The sequence below is a fragment of the Protopterus annectens genome, chromosome 9.part0 (assembly GCF_019279795.1).
Source record: "Protopterus annectens isolate FY-2018-M chromosome 9.part0, PAN1.0, whole genome shotgun sequence".
In the NCBI taxonomy this organism is placed as follows: domain Eukaryota; kingdom Metazoa; phylum Chordata; order Ceratodontiformes; family Protopteridae; genus Protopterus; species Protopterus annectens.
The window spans coordinates 584,302,531-584,326,351 of NC_056743.1; the positions used below are offsets into that span (position 1 = coordinate 584,302,531).

At 36.8% G+C, this 23,821-nt stretch overlaps 1 protein-coding gene across 3 annotated transcripts in view; it reads left to right on the forward strand.

The window, feature by feature from the left end:
* LOC122811344 (zinc metalloproteinase-disintegrin-like batroxstatin-2) overlaps positions 1–23,821 on the forward strand; it is a 576,382-nt gene that overhangs the window by 289,343 nt on the left and 263,218 nt on the right. For all 3 annotated transcript variants that reach the window (XM_044083123.1, XM_044083121.1, XM_044083122.1), the window contains exons 11-12: positions 12,319–12,449; positions 13,105–13,282. In XM_044083123.1, the coding sequence (XP_043939058.1) occupies positions 12,319–12,449; positions 13,105–13,282 (309 nt within the window). The remainder of the gene's footprint in view (positions 1–12,318; positions 12,450–13,104; positions 13,283–23,821) is intronic.

Genomic DNA, 23,821 nt, shown 5'->3' on the forward strand with positions numbered 1-23,821 from the left:
TATCTGTATCTGTATCTAAACATGTACAGCAACACATGGCAGGAGAGGCCTGCAGGGCTCACTGTAAGTATGTATCTAAACATGTACAGCAACACATGGCAGGAGAGGCCTGCAGGGCTTAGTGTACTGTATATCTGTATCTAAACATGTACAGCAACACATGGCAGGAGAGGCCTGCAGGGCTCACTGTGTGTATGTATCTAAACATGTACAGCAACACATGGTAGGAGAGGCTTGCAGGGTTAGTGTACTGTATATCTGTATCTAAACATGTACAGTAACACATGGCAGGAGACGCCTGCAGGGCTCACTGTGAGTATGTATCTAAACATGTACAGCAACGCATGGCAGGAGATGCCTGCAGGGCTTAGTGTACTGTATATCTGTATCTAAACATGTACAGCAACACATGGCAGGAGAAGCCTGCAGGGCTCACCGTGTGTATGCATCTAAACATGTACAGCAACACATGGCAGGAGAGGCCTGCAGGGCTTAGTGTACTCTATATCTGTATCTGTATCTAAACATGTACAGCAACACATGGCAGGAGAGGCCTGCAGGGCTTAGTGTACTGTATATCTGTATCTAAACATGTACAGCAACACATGGCAGGAGAGGCCTGCAGGGCTCACTGTAAGTATGTATCTAAACATGTACAGCAACACATGGCAGGAGAGGTCTGCAGGGCTTAGTGTACTGTATATCTGTATCTAAACATGTACAGCAACACATGGCAGGAGAGGCCTGCAGGGCTCACTGTAAGTATGTATCTAAACATGTACAGCAACACATGGCAGGAGAGGCATGCAGGGCTTAGTGTACTGTATATCTGTATCTAAACATGTACAGCAACACATGGCAGGAGAGGCTTGCAGGGTTCACTGTGTGTATGTATCTAAACATGTACAGCAACACATGGCAGGAGAGGTCTGCAGGGCTTAGTGTACTGTATATCTGTATCTAAACATGTACAGCAACACATGGCAGGAGAGGCCTGCAGGGCTCACTGTGTGTATGTATCTAAACATGTACAGCAACACATGGTAGGAGAGGCTTGCAGGGTTAGTGTACTGTATATCTGTATCTAAACATGTACAGTAACACATGGCAGGAGACGCCTGCAGGGATACTCCACAGCTGTATGTAAATATTTATAGCAGTGCATAGCAAGAGGAGGCCTGTAGGGCTCACTGTATATCTGTTTCTAAATATCTATACAACACATTGCAGGATAGGACAGGAGGACTTACTGTACACTTGTATTTAAATATGTGTAGAAAGCCATGGGTAGAACAGGTTTTTATGTCCACATCTAGATATGCACAACTGCTGTTTGTGAAATAGAAAGACAACTATTTTCAATCATCTGTCTACCACTTTCTCACTTAAAGTAGCCAATGTAAACAATTGTGATACAGTTACTTTTATATTACTTGTCTACACCTTCCACCAAATTAGCCAAACAGGAAAACAGGATTTTTTTGTCCTTTTCTTTTTGTCTTTTATTCATGCTCATCATCTTTACCAAGAATGAGATAACTACACACCTTCGCTCCTCAAAAACAGCCGAAACATCCGAAATAATGTCTGGAACAACTGAGTTGAAAAATACACTCTTTATTAATAAAATTTAAGCATCCTACAAGCTTTTCATCAGTTTAAAATTCACCAGCTTCCTCAGAGACACAAAATACATGAAACGGAAACAACGTCACTTGACCACCACTCATTTAAATACCCTTATATTGTCCTTTAAGCGGTAAATGAATTAATGTCAATTAAAAACGTATAAAACATTAAAAGATGTTAAAAAACGTTTTATACATCTTATGTGAAAATATGTGAATAAACACATCACTGGTACATATTACCTAATATTTTTCATATGATTGCATAGTATGTAAATCTAATAAATAACAATAATAGATGAAATAATGAATGAGACAACAACATACACATGCCTTAAGGGTCCTACTGATTAATTCTACTGCTATCTATACATACTGAATCCCTACTGCAAATTCTATGTAATACTATGAAAAGCACTATTAAGATTAATATAAAACCCTCTAATTTGTTCTATGTTAGTGGAACTGAGGAACTGATGCTTATTTAAACCAGTATTTAACAGAATTGGTAGAAAAAGAAAATATTAATGCTAAATTTAAAAATTAATAAAATTGAAAAAGATTATTTTTGAAATTAAAAAAGTTGATTAGCATACTAAATAATACTAGGCTCTATCTAGTAAGGCTCTTTAATCTCAATATGCAAGCAATGGATAATCTATCGTTGATGCCAGGATAGTGACAGGCATCCAATCTTAGTTGCCAAAACAACTCTCTTCCCTCTAGGATGAGAGAATCAATTGCCCCCCTGCCATCTGAACGGACTTGATCAATAACAAAAAATGAAAAAAGGTGGAGAGAGTGTTCCTTTACATGTTTCACCAGAGCATTTTCCACCTTACCTTTTTCTGATAGCATATATGTGTTCGTAAATACGCTCATGTAGTTTTCTGTCGGTCTTACCGACATAAAAAACTGGGCAGTGGGAACACCTAGCTAGATAAACTACTCCTGAAATGGAACAATTAAACCTACCTTGTATTTCATATCTAGAGTCTCTTATAACGAAGGTTGAACCCACTGTAATATACTTACAGTATCGGCACATGTTACATTTAGACATACCTGAACTTACCAACGTAGGTTCAGATTTAGACTCTAAGATATTTTTAAGGTTTTTACCCCTCCTGAATGTTATTTTTGGATATTCCATTACAATCTCCCTACACAACCCATCTTGCATAATGTAACTCCAATTTTTATGGATGATTGAAATAATACCTTTTACATCCACAGTATAAGTGAGTATGAAGCTACAAGGGTGAACTGTATTGACTACCTTGTCAAATATACTTGATTTCTCACTGGTGTTGGAAGAATTGAGTATGGGAATATAGAAACCTGACACCCGCTTATTGTGGACCTCAACAATTAAATCCAAAATTAGGTCAGCCAGGTACCCTCTCTTTAGAAAAAGACCCTCCACGAATTTACATTTGTTGACAAAATCACTGTCTCTAGTCACCATTCTCGCAGCTCTCACCAGTTGACCCTTTATGATAGATTTCTTTTGGGAAAAGGGGTGGCAACTGTTGAACTGGAGATAATTGTTGCTATATAACAATTAGCTTTGTTGTCTTTTGAGAGATCTACATCTAGATATGAAATCTTATCACTTTCCACACTGAAGGTGATTTTTAAGAATTCAGTAGAAGAGTTAAAGTGGTTTAAAAGTTGGTCCACTATGACCTGGTCACCCTTTACGATGATGAAAATATCGTCCAAGAAGCATGTGTACAACAATACCTTGTCCTGAAACAAAGGATATGTGAATACATATTCCCTTTCCCAAAATGCCATCACCAAGTTTGCTACACTAGCACCACATGGAGATCCCATAGGTACCCCAGTTTTTGTAAATAGTACTTATTATTGAAGGATACATAATTGCTGGATAAAATAATATCCAGCAATTTGTTGAACAAATGTATCTCCTCTTTATGTGCTCCTTTAGAATTCATCAAGGTGGGAATCCAGTCCAGTGCCACTGTGTGGGGGATAGAAGAATACAAGTCCCTCACATCTATGGTTAAGAAGAAAGTATCTGCACTGTAAGGAATTTGATTTACTCTTGATAAAAATGACCAAGAATCCTTGGAAATCTGAACTTCGCTCACTACATATTTCTTCAAGATGGAAAAAAACACCTTAGCACCAGCATATGTTATGCTACCCCTAGCACTAACCAAGGGACGCATATGTGGATCTCCGAGCTTCTTATGAATTTTGGGAGAACCAAAAATCATAGGAATTTTAGGCGCTGGTATAGATATATAATTGAGTAAATGTAGGTCTATTGTGTTAATAAACATGTTGTTATAATAGCCAATGATTCTAGCAAGGCCTACATTTAACTCATTCTTAGATATTTCCTTGTAGGTATCAGTAGTCAAAATATCCTCCATTCTCCTGATGTAATCCCATTGGTTCATCACCACAAAGCCACCCCCCTTATCAGGTTGCATGACTCTAACTGCTGCTTTACATTAAAGCTCTAAGAGAGCTCTTTCTTTCTTATTGGTGTTAAACGTGAAACCATGAGATAAAGGGGGTTGGCTTAATAGGTGGCGGATATCCATTTAACAAATCTGTTCAAACATTTCAAGTACTGGACATAAAGGTGGATTATAGGTACTAGGGATAGCGAAATTGCCCAATTCTCTATTACTTTTGCCCAGCAAAAATTGTAAGTTTAACTTTCTGACAAATAACTTCAGTTCCACTATGGTTTTAGCCAGGTCGTCCGTCTTGAAGGGACAAAGTTAAGACCCTTGGCTAGCAATTCCACCAACTCACTGGAGAAGTTGAAGTCAGAAAAGTTGTAGATGTTGAAGTCTGAATCAGCATTAGTGATGATGACAGGTCTTTCTAATAGACTGAACCTCTTCATCCTGGGGCTCAACTAATTCCTCCTGTTCCTCGATCTGTTCCTGGTCTTCCGACCCTGGTAGGAGGAATGGTAGGAGGCTGAGTTCTGAAAATTTGGCTTCTCTGCCTCCTGAACAGAATGGGAAGATCGATGTTGTTGAGCCAAATGGTCACTCCGTTGAATCGGCTTACTAGATTGTAGGGTATCAGCCTCCCCTTGGATAGAGGTACTAGAATTTGCCATTTCTTCCGTAGTGGAGTTGCTGGTTCGTCCCAAGTGGCACACACTAGAGGCCAAATAATTACCTTGGAAAGGAGGCGGTTTAGGATATGCCATACCCTCCCCATAGGCTTTAATATCCCTTTTGAGTTTTTTTTATTTTATTAGCTGTAATTTTGTTAATATGTTGATCAATACTGTTAAATGACTTCTCGTACTCAAATAAGTAACAGTGGAAATTCAAATCATTTTTGATTTCCACATCCACTTTGGTAATTTCTTTGGTTAAATTGTCAGCCGCTTGTTGGTAATGACCTTTTATCAAATCTAACAATTCGAATCCATGCCTGCAAACAATTGGATCAAGTCAGAATGAAAAGTGGACCCTTCCACCAACCCCGTAGGGTATTGCCAAGACCTGAGACCTTTTCGGACCACTTTAGCTTGTTTACATTCATTAAAATAGGTCACTTCCAGATTTATCTTTCTCAATTTCATCAGGATCTGGTCAAAAATACTTAATTTAGTTGGCAAATCAGATAATTCAGACATAACTTGATTCTCTGCAAAATTCCTTAGATTATCCTGTAGGGAAACAGGGCGACTGAGCCACATGTTAAGATTAAACTGCTCCGACATATTATTTGCAGTTGGAACAGTAGCAGCATTAGAATGAGGTGAAACACCTCGCATAGAACTAGTATTTGGCATATTTTCACCTTGCATATCTGCCCTAGGCAGTAAATTAGATCCTGTTAGTCGAATGACCCCACCTGTACCGCTATTGGGAGAGTCATTACACTCGACATTGCCAGATCGGCTAGTAGAATAAACTCTTTCCTGGTGGTCTGAAAAAACGTTGATATCTTTTGAAATAGTTGTAATGCTTGCTTCAGGGCTCCCTTGTGACTCAATGAAGTTGTTGAAACGATCCGATAAAGTGTTTACCTTCTGGGTCAGCAGTCCCACAAGTTGGGTTAAACTAGGGGTTTCTTCCTCCAAAACGATTCCAGATGGTTGCAAAGGAGGAGTATCTATCTCCAAACAAGACACTCCAACAAACCAAGTATATGCACAAGCATTGTACCAAGAATGAGATAACTACACTCCTTCGCTCCTCAAAAACAGCCGAAACATCTGAAATAATGTCCGGAACACTTGAGTTGAAAAATACACTCTTTATTAATAAAATTTAAGCTTCCTACAAGCTTTTCGTCAGTTTAAAATTCACCAAGTTCCTCAGAGACACAAAATACACGAAACGGAAACAATGTCACTTGACCACCCCTCATTTATATACCCTTACTTTGTCCTTTAAGCGGTAAATGAATTAATGTCAATTAAAAATGTATAAAACATTAAAAGATGTTAAAAACCGTTGTATACATCTTATGTGAAAATATGTGAATAAACACATCACTGGTACATAATACCTAATATTTTTCATATGATTACATAGTGTGTAAATCTAATAAACAACAATAATAGATGAAATAATGACGTTTTTAATTGACATTAATTCATTTACCGCTTAAAGGACAATGTAAGAGTATTTAAATGAGTGGTGGTCAAGTGACGTTGTTTCCGTTTCATGTATTTTGTGTCTCTGAGGAAGTTGGTGAATTTTAAACTGATGTAAAGCTTGTAGGAAGCTTAAATTTTATTAATAAAGAGTGTATTTTTCAACTCAAGTGTTCCGGACATTATTTTGGATGTTTCGGCTGTTCTTGAGGAGCGAAGGAGTGTAGTTATCTCATTCTAGGTACACTGTTTGTACATGTAATTGGTTTGTCGAAATGTCTTGTTTGGAGATGGATACTCCTCCTTTGCAACCATCTGGAATCGTTTTGTAGGAAGAAAGCCCTAGTTTAGCCCAACTTGTGGAACTGCTGACCCAGAAGGTAGACACTTTATCGGATCGTTTCAATGGCTTCATTGAGTCACAAGGGAGCCCTGAAGCGAGCGTTACAACTATTTCAAAAGATATCAATGTTTTTTCAGACCACCAGGAAAGAATTTATTCTACTAGCCGATCTGGCAATGTCGAGTGTAATGGCTCTCCTAATAGCGGTACGGGGGGGGGGGGTCATTCGACTAACAGGATCTAATTTACTGCCTAGGGCGGATATGCAATGTGAAAATATGCCGAATACTAGTCCTATGCAAGGTGTTTCACCTCATTCTAATGCTGCTACTGTTCCAACTGCAAATAATATGTCGGAACCGTTTAATCTTAACATGTGGTTCAGTCACCCTGTTTCCCTACAGGATAATCTAGGGAATTTTGCAGAGAATCAAGGTATGTCTGAATTATCTGATTTGCCAACTAAATTAAGTATTTTTGACCAGAGCCTGATGAAATTGAGAAAGATAAAACTGGAAGTGGCCTATTTTAATGAATGTAAACAAGCAAAAGTGGTCTCAAAAGGTCTCAGGTCTTGGCAATACCCTACGGGGTTGGTGGAAGGGTCCACTTTTCATTCTGACTTGATCCAATTGTTTGACAGGCATGGATTTGAATTGTTAGATTTGATAAAAGGTCATTACCAACAAGCGGCTGACAATTTAACCAAAGAAATTACCAAATTGGATGTGGAAATCAAAAATTATTTGAATTTCCATCGTTACTTATTTGAGTACGAGAGGTCATTTAACAGTATTGATCAACATATTAACAAAATTACAGCTAATAAAATAAAAAAAAACTCAAAAGGGATATTAAAGACTATGGGGAGGGTATGGCATATCCTAAATTGCCTCCTTCCCAAGGTAATTATTTGGCCTCTAGTGTGTGCCACTTGGGAAGAACCAGCAACCCCACTATGGAAGAAATGGCAAATTCTAGTGCCTCTATCCAAGGGGAGGCTGATACCCTACAATCTAGTGAGCCAATTCAACGGAGTGACCATTTGGCTCAACAACATCGATCTACCCATTCTGTTCAGGATGCAGAGAAGCCAAATTTTCAGAACTCAGCATCCTACCAATCCCCCTACCAGGGTCAGAAGACCAGGAACAGATCCAGGAACAGGAGGAATTAGTTGAGCCCCAGGATGAAGAGGTTTAGTCTACTAGAAAGACATGTGTCATCATCACTAATGCTGATTCAGACTTCAACATCTACAACTTTTCTGACTTCAACTTCTCCAGTGAGTTGGTAGAATTGCTAGCCAAGGGTCTTAACTTTGTCCCTACAAGATGGGTGGACCTGGCTAAAACCGTACTGGAACTGAAGTTATTTGTCAGAAAGTTAAACTTACAATTTTTGCTGGGCAAAAGTAATAGAGAATTGGGCAATTTCACTATCCCTAGTACCTATAATCCACCTTTATGTCCAGTACTTGAAATGTTTGAACAGATTTGTGAATTGGATATCCGCCACCTATTAAGCCAACCCCCTTTATCTCATGGTTTCATGTTTAACACCAGTAAGTAAGAAAGAGCTCTCTTAGAACTTTTATGTAAAGCACTGGTTAGAGTCATGCAACCTGATAAGGGGGGGGGGGTGGCTTGGTGGTGATGAACCAATGGGATTACATCAGGAGAATGAAGGATATTTTGACTACTGATACCTACAAGGAAATATCTAAGAATGAGTTAAATGTAGGCCTTTTTAGAATCATTGGCTATTATAATGACATGTTTATTAACAACACAATAGACCTACATTTACTCAATTATATATGTATACCAGCGCCTAAAATTCCTATGATTTTTGGTTCTCCGAAAATTCATAAGAAGCTCGAATATCCACCTATGTACCCCTTGGTTAGTGCTAGGGGTAGCATAACTTATGCTGGTGCTAAGGTGGTTGATTCCTTCTTGAAGAAATATGTAGTGAGCAAAGTTCAGATTTCCAAGGATTCTTGGTCATTTTTATCAAGAGTAAATCAAATTTCTTACAGTGCAGATAGTTTCTTTTTAACCATAGATGTGAGGGACTTGTATTCTTCTATCCCCCACACAGTGGCACTGGACTGGATTCCCACCTTGATGAATTCTAAAGGAGCACCTAAAGAGGAGATACATTTGGTCAACAAATTGCTGGATATTATTTTATCCAGCAATTATGTATCCTTCAATAATAAGTACTATTTACAAAAAATTGGGGTACCTATGGGATTTCCATGTGGTACTAGTGTAGCAAACTTGGTGATGGCATTTTGGGAAAGGGAATATGTATTCACATATCCTTTGTTTCAGGACAAGGTATTGTTGTACACAAGCTTCTTGGACGATATTTTCATCATCCTAAAAGGTGACCAGGTCATAGTGGACCAACTTTTAAACCACTTTAACTCTTCTACTGAATTCTTAAAATTCACCTTCAATGTGGAAAGTGATAAGATTTCATATCTAGATGTAGATCTCTCAAAAGACAACAAAGCTAATTGTTATATAGCAACAGTTATCTCCAGTTCAACAGTTGCCACCCCTTTTCCCAAAAGAAATCTATCATAAAGGGTCAACTGGTGAAAGCTGCGAGAATGGTGACTAGAGACAGTGATTTTGTCAATTAATGTAAATTCGTGGAGGGTCTTTTTCTAAAGAGAGGTTACCCGGCTGACCTAATTTTGGATTTAATTTGTGAGGTCCACAATAAGCAGGTGTCAGGTTTCTATGTTCCCATACTCAATTCTTCCAACACCAGTGAGAAATCAAGTATATTTGACAAGGTAGTCAAGACAGTTCACCCTTGTAGCTTCATACTCACTTATAATGTGGATGTAAAAGGTATTATTTCAATCATCCATAAAAATTGGAGTTACATTATGCAAGATGGGTTGTGTAGGGAGACTGTAATGGAATATCCCAAAATAACATTCAGGAGGGGTAAAAACCTTAAAAATATCTTAGAGTCTAAATCTGAACCTACGTTGGTAAGATCAGGTATGTCTAAATGTAACATGTGCCGATACTGTAAGTACATTACGGTGGGTTCAACCTTCGTTATAAGAGACTCTAGATATGAAATACAAGGTATGTTTAATTGTTCCAGTTCAGGAGTAATTTATCTAGCTAGGTGTTCCCACTGCCCAGTTTTTTATGTCTGTAAGACCGACAGAAAATTACATGAGCGTATTTACGAACACATATACACTATCAGAAAAGGTAAGGTGGAAAATGCTTTGGCGAAACATGTAAAGGAACACCCTCTCCACCTTTTTTCATTTGTTGTTATTGATCAAGTCCGTTCAGATGGCAGGGGGGCAATGGATTCTCTCATCCTAGAGGGAAGAGAGTTGTTTTGGCAACTAAGATTGGATGCCTGTCCCTATCCGAGCATCAACGATAGATTATCCATTGCTTGCATATTGAGATTAAAGAGCCTCACTAGATAGAGCCTAGTATTATTTAGTATGCTAAATCAACTTTTTTAATTTCAAAAATAATCTTTTTCAATTTTATTAATTTTTAAATTTAGTATTAATATTTTCTTTTTTACCAATTCTATTAAATACTGGTTTAAATAAGCATCAGTTCCTCAATTCCACTAACATAGAGCAAATTAGAGGGTTTTATGTTAATCTTAATAGTGCTTTTCATAGTATTACATAGAATTTGCAGTAGGGATTCAATATGTATACATAGCAGTAGAATTAATCAGTAGGACCCTTAAGGCATGTGTACGTTGTTGTCTCATTCATTATTTCATCTATTATTGTTGTTTATTAGATTCACATACTATGCAATCATATGACAAATATTAGGTAATATGTACCAGTGATGTGTTTATTCACATATTTTCACATAAGATGTATACAACGGTTTTTAACATCTTTTAATGTTTTATACATTTTTAATTGACATTATTTCATTTACCGCTTAAAGGACAATGTAAGGGTATTTAAATGAGTGGTGGTCAAGTGACATTTCCGTTTCATGTATTTTGTGTCTCTGAGGAAGTTGATGAATTTTAACCCAACGAAAAGCTTGTAGGAAGCTTAAATTTTATTAATAAAGAGTGTATTTTTCAACTCAAGTGTTCCGGACATTATTTCGGATTTTTCGGATGTTTTTGAGGAGCGAAGGAGTGTAGTTATCTCATTCTTGGTACAGTGTTTGTGCATGTACTTGGTTTGTCGGAGTGTTCATCATCTTTGCCAAAGCATTTTGTGCTCATCCCATAGACTGCACAAGTTATTGATAACCATTATAGTGTAAGTATGTGTATATGTATATAAAGGTCCCTATCAGTTGATCGAGTTTTGAGAAACTCGAACTCCACATAGTCGAGACCCTATAATTGAGTTTTTGAAAACTCAAAGGTTTAGAATGGAGATCACTCTACAGTGAAGATCGGGAAATTTACCCTGTTCCTCATTGTAGTGGGGTTGCAGGGGGGCTTGTCCCCTGCAAAAATTTACTTGATCATATGGTTTCTTCAGTATTTTTTCAAGTTTCCGAAAAGTCACTCATCTGACATAGACCCGTGTGTGTGTGTGTGTGTGTGTGTGTGTGTGTGTGTGTGTGTGTGTGTGTGTGTGTGTATATATATATATATATATATATATATATATATATTTATATATATGTATATAGATATATATATATATATATATATATATATATATATATATATATATATATATATATATATATACATACAAATACTGGCTAGTGAACAAAGACAAATAAATCCTGCAGCCCAAAATGAAAATATTATTTATAATGTCTTATAACTATCCATGTGTCTAGCCTAGATTTAAAACAATGAAATCTCTGTCTTTTATTGCTAGCCATTGGCAGTTACATGCATAGCTACTCTTTCATCTATATGTGACTTCTGTCACTCCAATTTTAACCTTGGTAGGTCAGTATTAATGTGATTGCTTTTCTGTAATACAGAAGAAAATCTTCAAATTTCCCTTGTAAATCTTTCAGAACCTTTATCACTAAGTATCTTAAATCATATTCAAAATACATTACATGCATTCAAGTTGTCTATAACTAAACCTAACTATGGTCAGGATTTTGGTTACCATATTTGGAATACTCGTTAAAGTTCTACTTTCTCTATGAAGTCTTGGTGACTAAACAAATATTACTTCCAAGAGCTGCAATACCTTTATTCTTCTTGCTCATAAAAGATGACAAAAAGTACCTCAGCGTTTGATAGATACTACACAGACCAGAGATCAACATGATATAAACTAATTTTCCCACAACACTAACTCCACTGTGTTTATGCTTTCTTGCCTCCTTAGTAGCTTCCCCAAAATATTAAACATTGTTCCTCCCTGATGATAGCCATAGCAAAGAATATAATTCTTGTCCATTAACTTACAGGTAACATTTTAAAGGCAGCTATTACTGCCAATAAAATGAAGTGTTTATCTGAATGGAATATATTGTAGCTCTTCTTTTTTATAGCAGTCATACGCATTGTGTCTGAGACCGTCATCAGGCAGAACCTAGTGATAATTAGACAAATAATGGGGAAGAACTGTAATCTGGTTTATAATGTTTGCTACTTAAAGGTAGGGGACAGTGGGTGTGGAATCATAAAACTGTATTTATTTCTTTTCTGTTTCACTGATGCACTGACGTTTTAATGAATACATCTACAGGTGTCATTCTGATAATTTCATTCTTTTGTAGGATCACACTTTAAGTTCCATTGGTATAGGAGCAACTATGGCACATGAGATGGGACATAACCTTGGAATGAGTCATGACACAAGTTCCTGTGTCTGTTCCTCTGGGTCCTGCATAATGCAAGCATCACTAAGGTATCGCCAAACATTAAAATCCTTTATCAGAAGAGCATTTCTACTGAGGGTCATTTTTTCTGTAACATCCATTTTTCTCAGTCTGACAAGAATATTAGAAGGTACACGTGTGTGAAAACATTATGAGCTAACTACTTTAATGATGATGATGATGATGGTGATGATAGTACCCAAGTTCTGCAATTTTAGCTGTAAGACCTTCTGTTTGATTTTGTTGTAGCCAAATATTTCAGTAAGGCATCACTATCATTTAGTGAAGCTCATTGGATCCATTAAGTAGACTGTGAGCGTGTGTTTTCAATGGTTGTATTTAATAGTGTTTTAGATTAAATTAACCAGGGCTTTACTGACATTTCCATGCAGTTTCTGCAGTTTTCTTTACCATTTAGATATCAGCATATGCTGTACTGTTAAAATATTATAATGTTTTAAATAGTTTCAGACTTGAAGAGTTTAACATATGCAAAATATTAAAATGTGGAGCTGTGATGCAGATGCAGAGAGAGAAGTCAACCAAGGAAAGTCCAGTGGCAAAATATAAAAGGGAGTAAAATCTGCAAGGGGTTTGTGATAAGGATGAGGGGACAACAGCATAAATTCATTGCTACAATGTATCTGAATTCTGTAAATGAGTGTTAACTTATGTCTTTCACAGTTCTAATTTCCCAAGAGAGTTCAGTTCCTGTAGCCAACAAAACTTGCAAAGCTTCTTTTTGGACAAAATGCCCCAGTGTATTCGGAACATTCCAGATAAGCAGATGATTGTGGCAACCCCAGTATGTGGCAATGGTTTTGTGGAAGTTGGGGAAGATTGTGACTGTGGAACTGTACAGGTACTTATCTGATATTATTTTAAAAAAAGTCAAATGCGTGACATTCATATTAAAATAACGGAGATCCTTTGCAAGTTCTCATTTTCTGTAATTCTTCTTTGACGGATTTTACCCAGTCCTCTCATACAGAGCAATCCAGCAAATATAAAATAGGACATAAATGTGACTTTAAGACAACAAAAATCTTTATAGATGGTAAACAGACTTTACCACTTTGTCAAAGCATGTCAAATATGTATATATATATATATATATATATATATATATATATATATATATATGTGTATATATATATATGTATATATATCTATCTATATATATATATATATATATATATATATATATATATATATATATATATATATATATATATGTGTGTGTGTGTGTGTGTGTGTGTGTACATGTATGTATATTCCAAGCCCCACCCCAAGCTGGAAGTGGTAACTACACTAAAGCTTACACTAAAGTCCTGTACAATCATTTTCATAAATGTATAAACTCAGCCGTACCGGAAAGAATCATAGCCACAGCCCCAAGAAAAAAATAAGCTGCCATGCTGGATATCCAGCATCAACAAACTTTACAATAAACTCAAAATGTTGCTATCCAAGCAAACAACGGCACGGTCCCAACAATGGAAAAGAACCCCCTTCAGCCTCAACAGGCAAATAAGACAACTTGTCAAATCCTCCAAGGGCTTCTGTGAGAGAAACCTAGCAAGTACAGCCAAGGATAACCATAAGGCCTTTTACAACTATGTACGTAACCTAAAGGGCAGGACCTAAGCATGTGCAGAACTGGTGGCCAACAGTATCACAAACAGTGACCCCACAGAGATAGCAAACCTGCTAGTGGATAGGTTTGGTGAAAATTTCACTCCCTTATCCCCTCCTAACTTACAATAAACCTTCCACCAAATGTCTTCCCCACTCTAAATATGTGAAGAGCAGGTCCTCATAGCCTTGTCCAAGTCAAAAAACACAGCCTCTATAGGATCAGATGACATCCAAGGCTATCTTCTAAACAGGTTAAAACATGAACTAGCTTCACCACTAATTACCCTTTTCAATCATAGCCTAACAACAAGTTTTGTTCCTGTGGAATGGAGAGCAGCTACAGTTATTCCCCTCCACAAAGGTGGTCTAGCAACATACCCAGTGAATTACAGACCCATACGCCTGACCAGCCTCATCTGTAAGACTATGGACTGTATCATTATGGACCTAATAAATAAAGACATAGGTGACCTCCAAACCCTGGATCCTACCCAATTCGGCTAAATGAAGGACATAGCCTGCCTATTAAATCTGGTGGATTTCTTTGAAAGTGTAGCTAGGGCCATTGATGAGAGCAAATCTGTGCACACAGCATACCTTAACCTGGCAAAGGCTTTCAACACAATCCCACATTCAGGCATTACTGATAAACTTAGTAAACTGAATATAAATCCCTTCATTGTAAGATGGTTTGCCAACTGTCTCACAAACTGGACACACACTATCAAAGTGGGTGACTCCACATCAACCAGCAGATGTGTTACCAGTGGGATGCGACAGGGGTCAGTGCTGGGCCCCCTACTGTTTGGTATATACTTCTCAGAAGTTCAGGTCAAAACTAAGGGGTTGTGGCTGACCAAGTTTGCAGACAACTGTATACTAGATGCAATCATTGAATCTCCATATGATGTCAGTATACTCCAGGAGGGTCTCACTCAGATCAACAACTGGTGCATTAGTCAAGGTCTCAAACTGAATGCAAAGAAAAGCATGTACTGAGCACCTGCAGTAATTGGAGAGACCTCAGAGATTTCTAACAATGAAAATCAAGGGGCTCCAGCATGTGCCGTACACAGACCGACTAAAGTCCCTCTTACTCTACTCCGTATCATATAGACTTCTTAGGGGAGACTTATGCCTGACCTACACAGCAATCCAAGACCAAAACCTAGTGAACTTGCTGCATATCCGTAAATCAAATGGGACTAGGGCTACTCATTCCAGGGACCTAAATATGGCCTGCGACTTAAATAGGACTTTCTGGATGGACAGATTTATCTCTCAGCAACTGCCACATCTTTGGAACAGGCTACCAATACATGTCAAACAGAGCACCTTTATGACACTGTTCAAGAGGAATCTGGATGAGTGGATGGGGTACCATAAATTCTTACTGGGGATAATGCCCACAACCTTCTGGTTATGAGCAGTCATTACTAAATGTAGTCTTGGGTATTGACTAGCACTTCTATGGTATTACATTGGAATGAAATGGCTAGGCTTAAAATGACCTCTGGGTCGATAGCCTAGTAATCTCCTATGATCCTATGAAAGAGAGATGGATAGCTAGCTAGCTAGATAAAGATATCTCTAGCGCTGTTTCTATGTCTGTATATGTGTGTGTGTGTGTGTGTGTGTGTGTGTGTGTGTGTGTGTGTGTGTGCGCGTGTGCGCGTGTGTGTGTGTGTGTGTCCATGTGGGTGTATGTGTGCCGGTGTATACATAATTTAAATATTTTTCTTAATTAAAAGTATCCTTGTTTACATATTGGAAGTAATATTAATTCACCATACAAAACCTTAAAGAAAAGGTAGCTTAGTGTGTTTGCCTGAAGAGATGAGTAAAGAATTTAACTACGGTGGTTCCAAATTTGATTACATTAATTTCTGGACACCTTAGCTTTTCAAGGGATGTCACATATTAAGGTAGTTTCTGTGCTCATCTCAGATTATGCACAGCTATTTAATCAGTGTATGTTTCAGATACAAGTGAAACAACCTCCTAACAAGGGAGATAAATGAGACACCAGCGAATAGTTTAATGCAGTACAATGCCAGCAGCCTAGGTAAAAATGAATCTGTTTGATTTCATACTAGTAAAGGAGTTAAAACACAACAGATGTGACAAAAATGTGGCCAACTAAGGACTGAAGTATGGCGATACCTGGATTCAAGGTATGCAGAATGGGAATGGCGTACCAAGCGGTACCACCTGAAACAAGAAACAAAGGTACAGGTCACATCATTGACTCAGCTGTGCAGGAATACAGAAACTGTTATGATTCAACAAAGTTATAGAAAGGACTGTTTGCTGATAATACAATACATTTTTATCATTTTTGAGATGCATCATCCTTGAAAATGGTTATTTAAAGTTGTACAGAGTCTGTGGGGTATGAGAATGCTTGTCTTAGTCATAAACATATTGTTTAAGTATGACAAAGTGTACATTAGAGTCATAAAAGTGAATAATTGGTAGCATTCACTTTCAGGCTACTGGGTTCATCGAGGTATGATTTTTTGAGTTTCAAAACTGTCCCAGAGTCATAAAGAAAGCTAATAATAAACTAATTCCTGATTAGCTGATGGTAAAAGATGAGAACTTTAAATGCGGAAGACATTAGCTTGTATTGGAATTGATGAAAATAATCTAAATAACATATGTTATTGTAATTGCTCTGTAATTTCACATGGAATCATTACATATAACAATCTGTTACTATAACCTAATCTGTTTTTACATTGTACTGGCTATTTATTTATTTTTCTTTTCTGTTTTCCCCCCTTCAGGATGCCACTGAAAATAGGTCTGCTACTACTTCAGAGCAGGCTAAAGGGAGAATGATGTTTAGGGTAACTTACCCATTTTGTATGCCCTCCCATACATAAAGTAGGTCTCACAATAACTTATCTGTCACAAAGCAAGGTCTGCATGATGGTGTCCTAAAATCCAAGATACACAGGAGAATGGTATGCATACCAGTATGAGAAACTCTTAAAAAAATCCAAACTCAAGCTAAAAATTAAAATAAAATCCACTACTACCCACATAACTTGCTCAAATTCAGTCAAAATGTGTTTACTGAATAAGTACACCTGACCAAAAGGTATCTTTGATAATGCATTAAAAAACACTCATAAAGGAAAGTATAAGTGTATCCAGCTTAAAAACACACTGAGTGACTAAAAGATGACAGCATAATTTCAAAAATAAAGTGTCAGATTAAAATAATTCACACCTTGTATTTGTCCACCGTAGTAACTGGAGAATCAATGTGTCTGACTATAGAATCACCAAACACTAAAATGCTTTTATTTGCAGAATGGCTCTGTGTACTGGAGTTGGGATGATTTAAATCTTGACAGCTCTGCTGGAAAAGTGCCAGATGGTGATGTATTCTTAGATTCTCACTGATTTAGTCTTCATGGAGGCTTTGGCAAGGACATTTTTACAGCCCCAGTGTAAGACCTTTTAGTGTGATGGCTGATGTAGGGTGTTCTGGAAATGTGTGCTACTCACAGTTTGTGTCATTCTGTGAGAGTGAGGCCTCCATGTCAGTTAAATACTTACATCTCTCACAAACAGAATGTCTTGTAAGTGAAAGTTTATTATCTGCTACACTGGCTAAGGATACACCAACGTTGAGAAAACACTTTTAATGCAAAAAACAGCAAAGCTTTTCATGACCTTTGTGAAGTTGAACTTTTATATTCTAATGTTAAAAAAGGAAATGTTATAATCTTAGTTATGATGAGCTCCTAGCTCTTAAATCTTTAGAGATGGATACCTCCATTGTTATTAAGCAGGCCGATAAAGGGGCTCTGTGGTTCTAATGAATCGTGAGGAATATCTGAAAGCTATGTATCTACTGCTTGATGATGGGAACGCTTTTAAGTGTATCTCTTTTTTAGACATCAAGAAGTGTATTAGTAAGGTTAATATGTTTATATATGACCTTCAGGTCAATGGAGACATTGATCTTGATTTTTTCACTTCTTTACTGTACCCTGCCGAGTTCTTCCACAACTTTATGGGCTACTTAAGATACACAAGTCCTTGCACAATCCCCCTGTGAGACCAATCGTATCTGGCAATGGTTGGTTGACAGAACCAATTTCCGTCTACTTACAGAAGCAATTACATCCTTTTTTGTTAGACTGTGAGAATGTGTTAAGATATACGACAGATTTTATATTGAAATTTAGGAAATGGTATGATAGTCTGTGTGTTACTGCATTTCCTCAGGGTGAATATTTATTTGTCACCCTTGATATTTCATCTTTGTTCACAGTTATTCATAATGATTTTGGAATTGAGGCTATTAGAGAATTTTTGACTGGCATGGCTCGTATGCCTGCCAGACAAATAGAGAATATTTGTTTTTTATTAGACTTGGTCCTCATTACGAATGTTTTTTTTGTTTGATGATCAGTATTTCTTGCAACTCACTGGTGTAGCAATGGGTACATCTGTGGCTAATACTTATGCCAATTTGGTTCTTCATCAGTGGGAAACCAAATATGTATGTAGTGATGCTAATTTGTTAAACAACAATGTCTGCTTTTATGAGCGTTTTGTTGATGATTGCTTCCTTGTTTGGAAGGGATCATTTAGTGATTTATGTACCTATTTAGATTATTTGAATGGTGCAACTACTTTTTTGAAGTTTAAAATGATATATTCTGAAACCAAAATCACTTTTTTGGATTTATGTATAGAGTTGAAGGAGAGCTTGATATGTACGAGTATACACAAGAAAGACGTACATGCTGGTAGTACCTTCATAAGAACAGCATGCATGCTCCCCATATTTTTAAAGGGATAGTAACTGCGCAATTTAGTAGAGCCAGTCGGCTCAATACAGATGATGGTGTCTTTTTAACACAGCTTGAGGACATGAAGACAGACTTTTTGCACAGTGGTTATGACTCAACACTACTTTGTGACTTAGTGGGTAAAACTGTAAAAGACAGGATTGCATCACTTAAACCAATTTTTAGTATGATAAATGAATCTGATACACATGTGCATAGGGCAATTGACATGGGGAGCTCAACTAGAGTTAGGTATGTGACAATGTTTAATATTAATACCCAGGCGGTTAAGCATATTATTGAAAAGAATTGGGTAATTTTGATGGCATCACCTGATGTTAGAAATGTGCTAGATTCTAAACTCCATTTTTACTATAGGAATATGAGAAACCTGAGAAATAAATTATGTTACAAAGATTTTAGTTGTAAACATACCCCCAATTAAGTACAAGGGTGGGCACATTTTTTTGTATGGACTGCACATGTTGTGTTGCTATTTTAGGTAAAGGTAGTGACATTTATATTCACCCTGTCACTGGAAATGTCTTTAACTTTAAGCTATTTGCTAATTGCACTAGCACCAATGTGGTTTATCTGGCTACTTGTCTTCAATGTCCTTCATTTTATGTGGGAAAGACCACGAGAAGATTAAAAGATCACATCACTGAACACAAGTCTGAGATTAGGAGGAACAATGATAAGAACGCACCTTATAAACACATTTTGCTTTGTGGTAGTGCTCATAAGTTTATGTTTAGGGTTATAGACATGATCCATATGTCCTTGAGAGGTGGTGATATCAATAATCTTTTAGAAGTTAAAGAATATGAGTGGATTTTGAGGCTAGTTGCTGATCATCCACCTGGTCTTAACACTGCTGTCACTTTAAAGCCTATTTTAGTGAAGTTACAGCAGAGTAAATTTTGATTTATTTTTTTTAATTTTTTTACTCTTTATTGTTTACATGTTTTTGTACATGGCTTTATATATTGTTTATTCATTTTATGACTTTTTTGTGATTTTATATGTTGTTTTTGTCATCTGATCGGCTGGCTGCGATCATGTGACCTTCTTTGGCTCCTATTTAAATCTGATTGTTGTGACTTTGAATTTGTATTTAGCATTGAGGAAGGGTGTAGACCCGAAAGCTTTGCTGTTTTTTGCATTAAAAGTTTTTTCTCAACGTTGGTGTATCCTGTTGCTGCTTTTTGTTTCCAGTTTTACAGTGGGTACTTGCTTTGGACACTGACTATGGATGCCAAGTGCTATGAAGCTGGCAAAAGAAGGAAGGCAAGCAGGTTGACCCTCCATTTTAGTCCAGGGATTTGGAGAATTAGTTTGAATACACAAAATACTATATTCAGTTAAATGTGGTTGATAATGGACTTTACTGTGGAGGAAACAATTAGCTGTACTAAATAGCTATTGAATATGCACTATGCAGAGCAGCTACTAACTGCTAAAGGCAATGTGGAGCAACTCTAAGCTAATTTTGCTAAAGTAAAGCAGGTTTAACTACTATGCAAACCAGCAGTGTACAGCATAGTTTGTTGCAGAACTGCAGACAGTTGTCCATACCATAGCTACTGCTAATCAAAATAACCAGTACTGATTTGGAGAAGTTAGGTAGTATAGATCAATTGGATAGGTAGATCTAGGAGGTCAGAGGAGGAAACAACCTGCAAAACCAGAATCTGTCATTAGTTTAGAGGAAGAGAGAGTAGAGTGGAGATAGCATAATATGCAGCTATCAAAACAGGTATGGAACTGTATTAGCTGGATATGAAGAGAGGCTTAATCACCCAGCTATCTAGGAAAAAGGGAGACTATGATTTGGTGACATCCCACTGTAATTGTAAAGAAATCATAGTGGAAGAGGAGACAAGATGCTGAGTGGTTTCTGCAGACAGACTGGTTGAATTCTATCTTAAGGAAATACTATGTTCTGGAGATGAGGCTCGATCCCTGGAATGTATTGCATGAAATAATACTGAACACAAGCAGCTGTATACAAACTACTAAAGCAAGAGGCGTACAAAAAACTGCTGCAAAACGCCAATGATGCGTAAAAGCCTGTGGTAGATTCCTTGATGTCACGAAAGATAAAACCAATTAATCCAAAATTAGTAAACTTTTATTGCACAGAACCACATAAAAGATTAAGCGCTTTCACCTACTTAAACGTAGGCTTCATCAGAGCTCTGATGAAGCCTACATTTAAGTAGGTGAAAGCGCTTAATCTTTTTGGCGTTTTGCAGCAGTTTTTTGTACGCCTCTTGCTTTAGTAGTTTGCATGAAATAATAGGAGGTGTGTGAGATCTGTGTGTGGATCAGAATGAAGTCCATGCATGCCTGAGATGGACAGGACATGAAATGTATGTGGGTGGGTGGGGGGTGGCAAATGTTTAGTTTCTCCATGTCATCTGTTTTCTTCCCTTGGCATGCATACAGTTTGAAATTTACATCATCTACATTAAATTCATAGCAATGCATTTTATTAAAATATAAAATGAACAGGTCATTCTTCTTGTGGTGTCATCAAAATTTTAAATGAAAGCAACAAATATGCTTTTTGATTTATTTATTTATTAATGATTTATTATTTGATGACTGGGTAAGTAAACTAGTCTGTGGATCTTTTTCAGCCAAGACTCGTGCCAAAGGCACAAGGAACATGACTCATTGTTAGATTAACAAAATATAAAATGGCATCAACTCCCATCAAGCACAGACTGATAGTTTGTAGTTTACATAGACATTGAACTCACAGGATGAGAATAACATTAGGCATTAGCTTGTTATTAAAAAATGACTTCCTAGATTACACAGACATAATATTTAGACAGTTCTTAGTTATTATACAGATCTCTGTTTATTCAGATTTTATTCAGATTTTATAAAATGTGTTCATCATTTAAGGAAGGTAACTCATTCGTTTTTTTTTGGATATCAGCATAGAAGAAGACAGAAACAGCCAACTAAATATATTTCTTAATGCAAAAAGGAATAAACACCAGATAAAGTCCAAAAAACAAGATTGCCGCAAACAGCTAGTTTAATGTTCATCCAGCACAGCACAGCACAACACAATTCATTCAGTAAGCGCTTTCGTCTAATGCTAGACTTCTTCAAACTGAATGGAAAAAAGCAATACCACTCTTATAAGCAATAAACAACAACTAGTTAATTAACTAATTATTCAATTTATACAAATAACACAATTAAAACATGTGTATTTATAAATTCAAGTGTAAATGCAGCTTTAAAAACAATATTGAAGTTTATAAATAATTAGATGCTAGTATTGCCAATACTTAATGTTTTAACCTTTTTCTTTTCAAATAAATTTAAAAATTTTCCTTGTCATTGAGGCCAGGGGCGTTGCTAGCATTAAGTTTACTATCCAGCAATATTCCCTCCAATCCAATCTTTCTGCTTCAAGTCTGTTATTAAAATCTAGTACGTTTCCCAGCACCAGAAATCTTGGGAATCCCTTGCACTTGCCAACATTATAGTGTTTTCCCCATGTGTTGGTAGTATCCCCCTTTTTTATCACATAAAAGTGTTCATGTATTCTCCTATAAAATTCCGTGGTAGTTCTGCCACCTATATAGTATGAAGCACATTCTGAGCAAAGAGATAAGTAAACTACAAATTTACATCTATAAACATTAGTATTCACCACTTCAATTTTAACACTATTAATGTAGATTTCAACTGGACCTTTAAATAAAAACTTACAATAACTACAATTTAAAAACTTTATAACAATTTGTTTTTCTTTTCCAAAATATTTTATTTTATCTTGGAAAATATTTTTAAAGTTCTTCCCTTTTTTGTTGTTAAAAGTTGAAATACCACCTACAATTTCTCTGACTTCCAGGAAACGACTTAAAATTTCCAAGTTGTCTTTTAACAGGTTTTTTATCTGTTTACCATCTAAAGAATATGGGACCACCATCCCAATCACATCATTTTTGTTTTTATGATTATTCAGATTCTCACATTGCCCAACTGTATCATTCTGTTTGCTCAGTCTCTTCATATTCTCCTTAATTTCACTTAATTTTTCTTTCACAATGTCTTCAGAATAACTTTAATTTTATTACATAGGGCCATGCCATCTTAAAATAAATCATCAGAGTCTGTTAAATCACTAATTCTTCTCAATTGCCCTTTTACCATATTTTGCTTCCTATTAATAGGGTACATACTACCATATTCTGAATAAGTATTATTCTGAATTTTCTTTTTATAAATCTTTGTAAGAAGCTTATTTCCTTCTTTATATACCTCATCTAAACAAATGAACACTTTTTATTGTAATTTAAAGTAAAATTCAGAATATATTAATAATATTAAAAATAATATTTCTTACATGTCTTACATTTATTAAAGACATAGCACTTTAGTTGGCAAGGCTACATTAGTAGAATTTCGGAGGTCTGGCTAGCTATTGCCCCTGGAGTTCAGATATTTGTAATACTTAGTGAGAAGCTGTTTTTTTCTTTGGCCTTTAAAATTGACATGCTTGCTAGCAAGAGATGTTTTAGTAAAGTATTATCTGTGCTGGTTGCAATACAGGGACAGAGCCCTGACTACAGCCCAGATGACCAGAGTTCAATTATTGGGTCAGGCTCTTGATGATGCAGGCAGGGGATGATGAGTCAGTCCTTTCTGGGATGGAAGGGGCTGGAGCCAACTATATGTAGAAGTGATCCTTTGGGAGAAGAGGAGATGCATGCAGTCTGGGACTGGGAGGCATGTGATGCACCAAGCTGCCTGTAGGTGGTAGCCTTCATTGAGTACATGGGAGCAAGCACCAGCACTGAGAAATGTGTTGTGGTCCCCACGGCGATACAAGTTGCACATCTTGCATCTAGGGAAGGGGATGAGCTATTCAGCAAAAAATACCCTCATCACTGAGATGCTGACAAGAACAAAAAAGC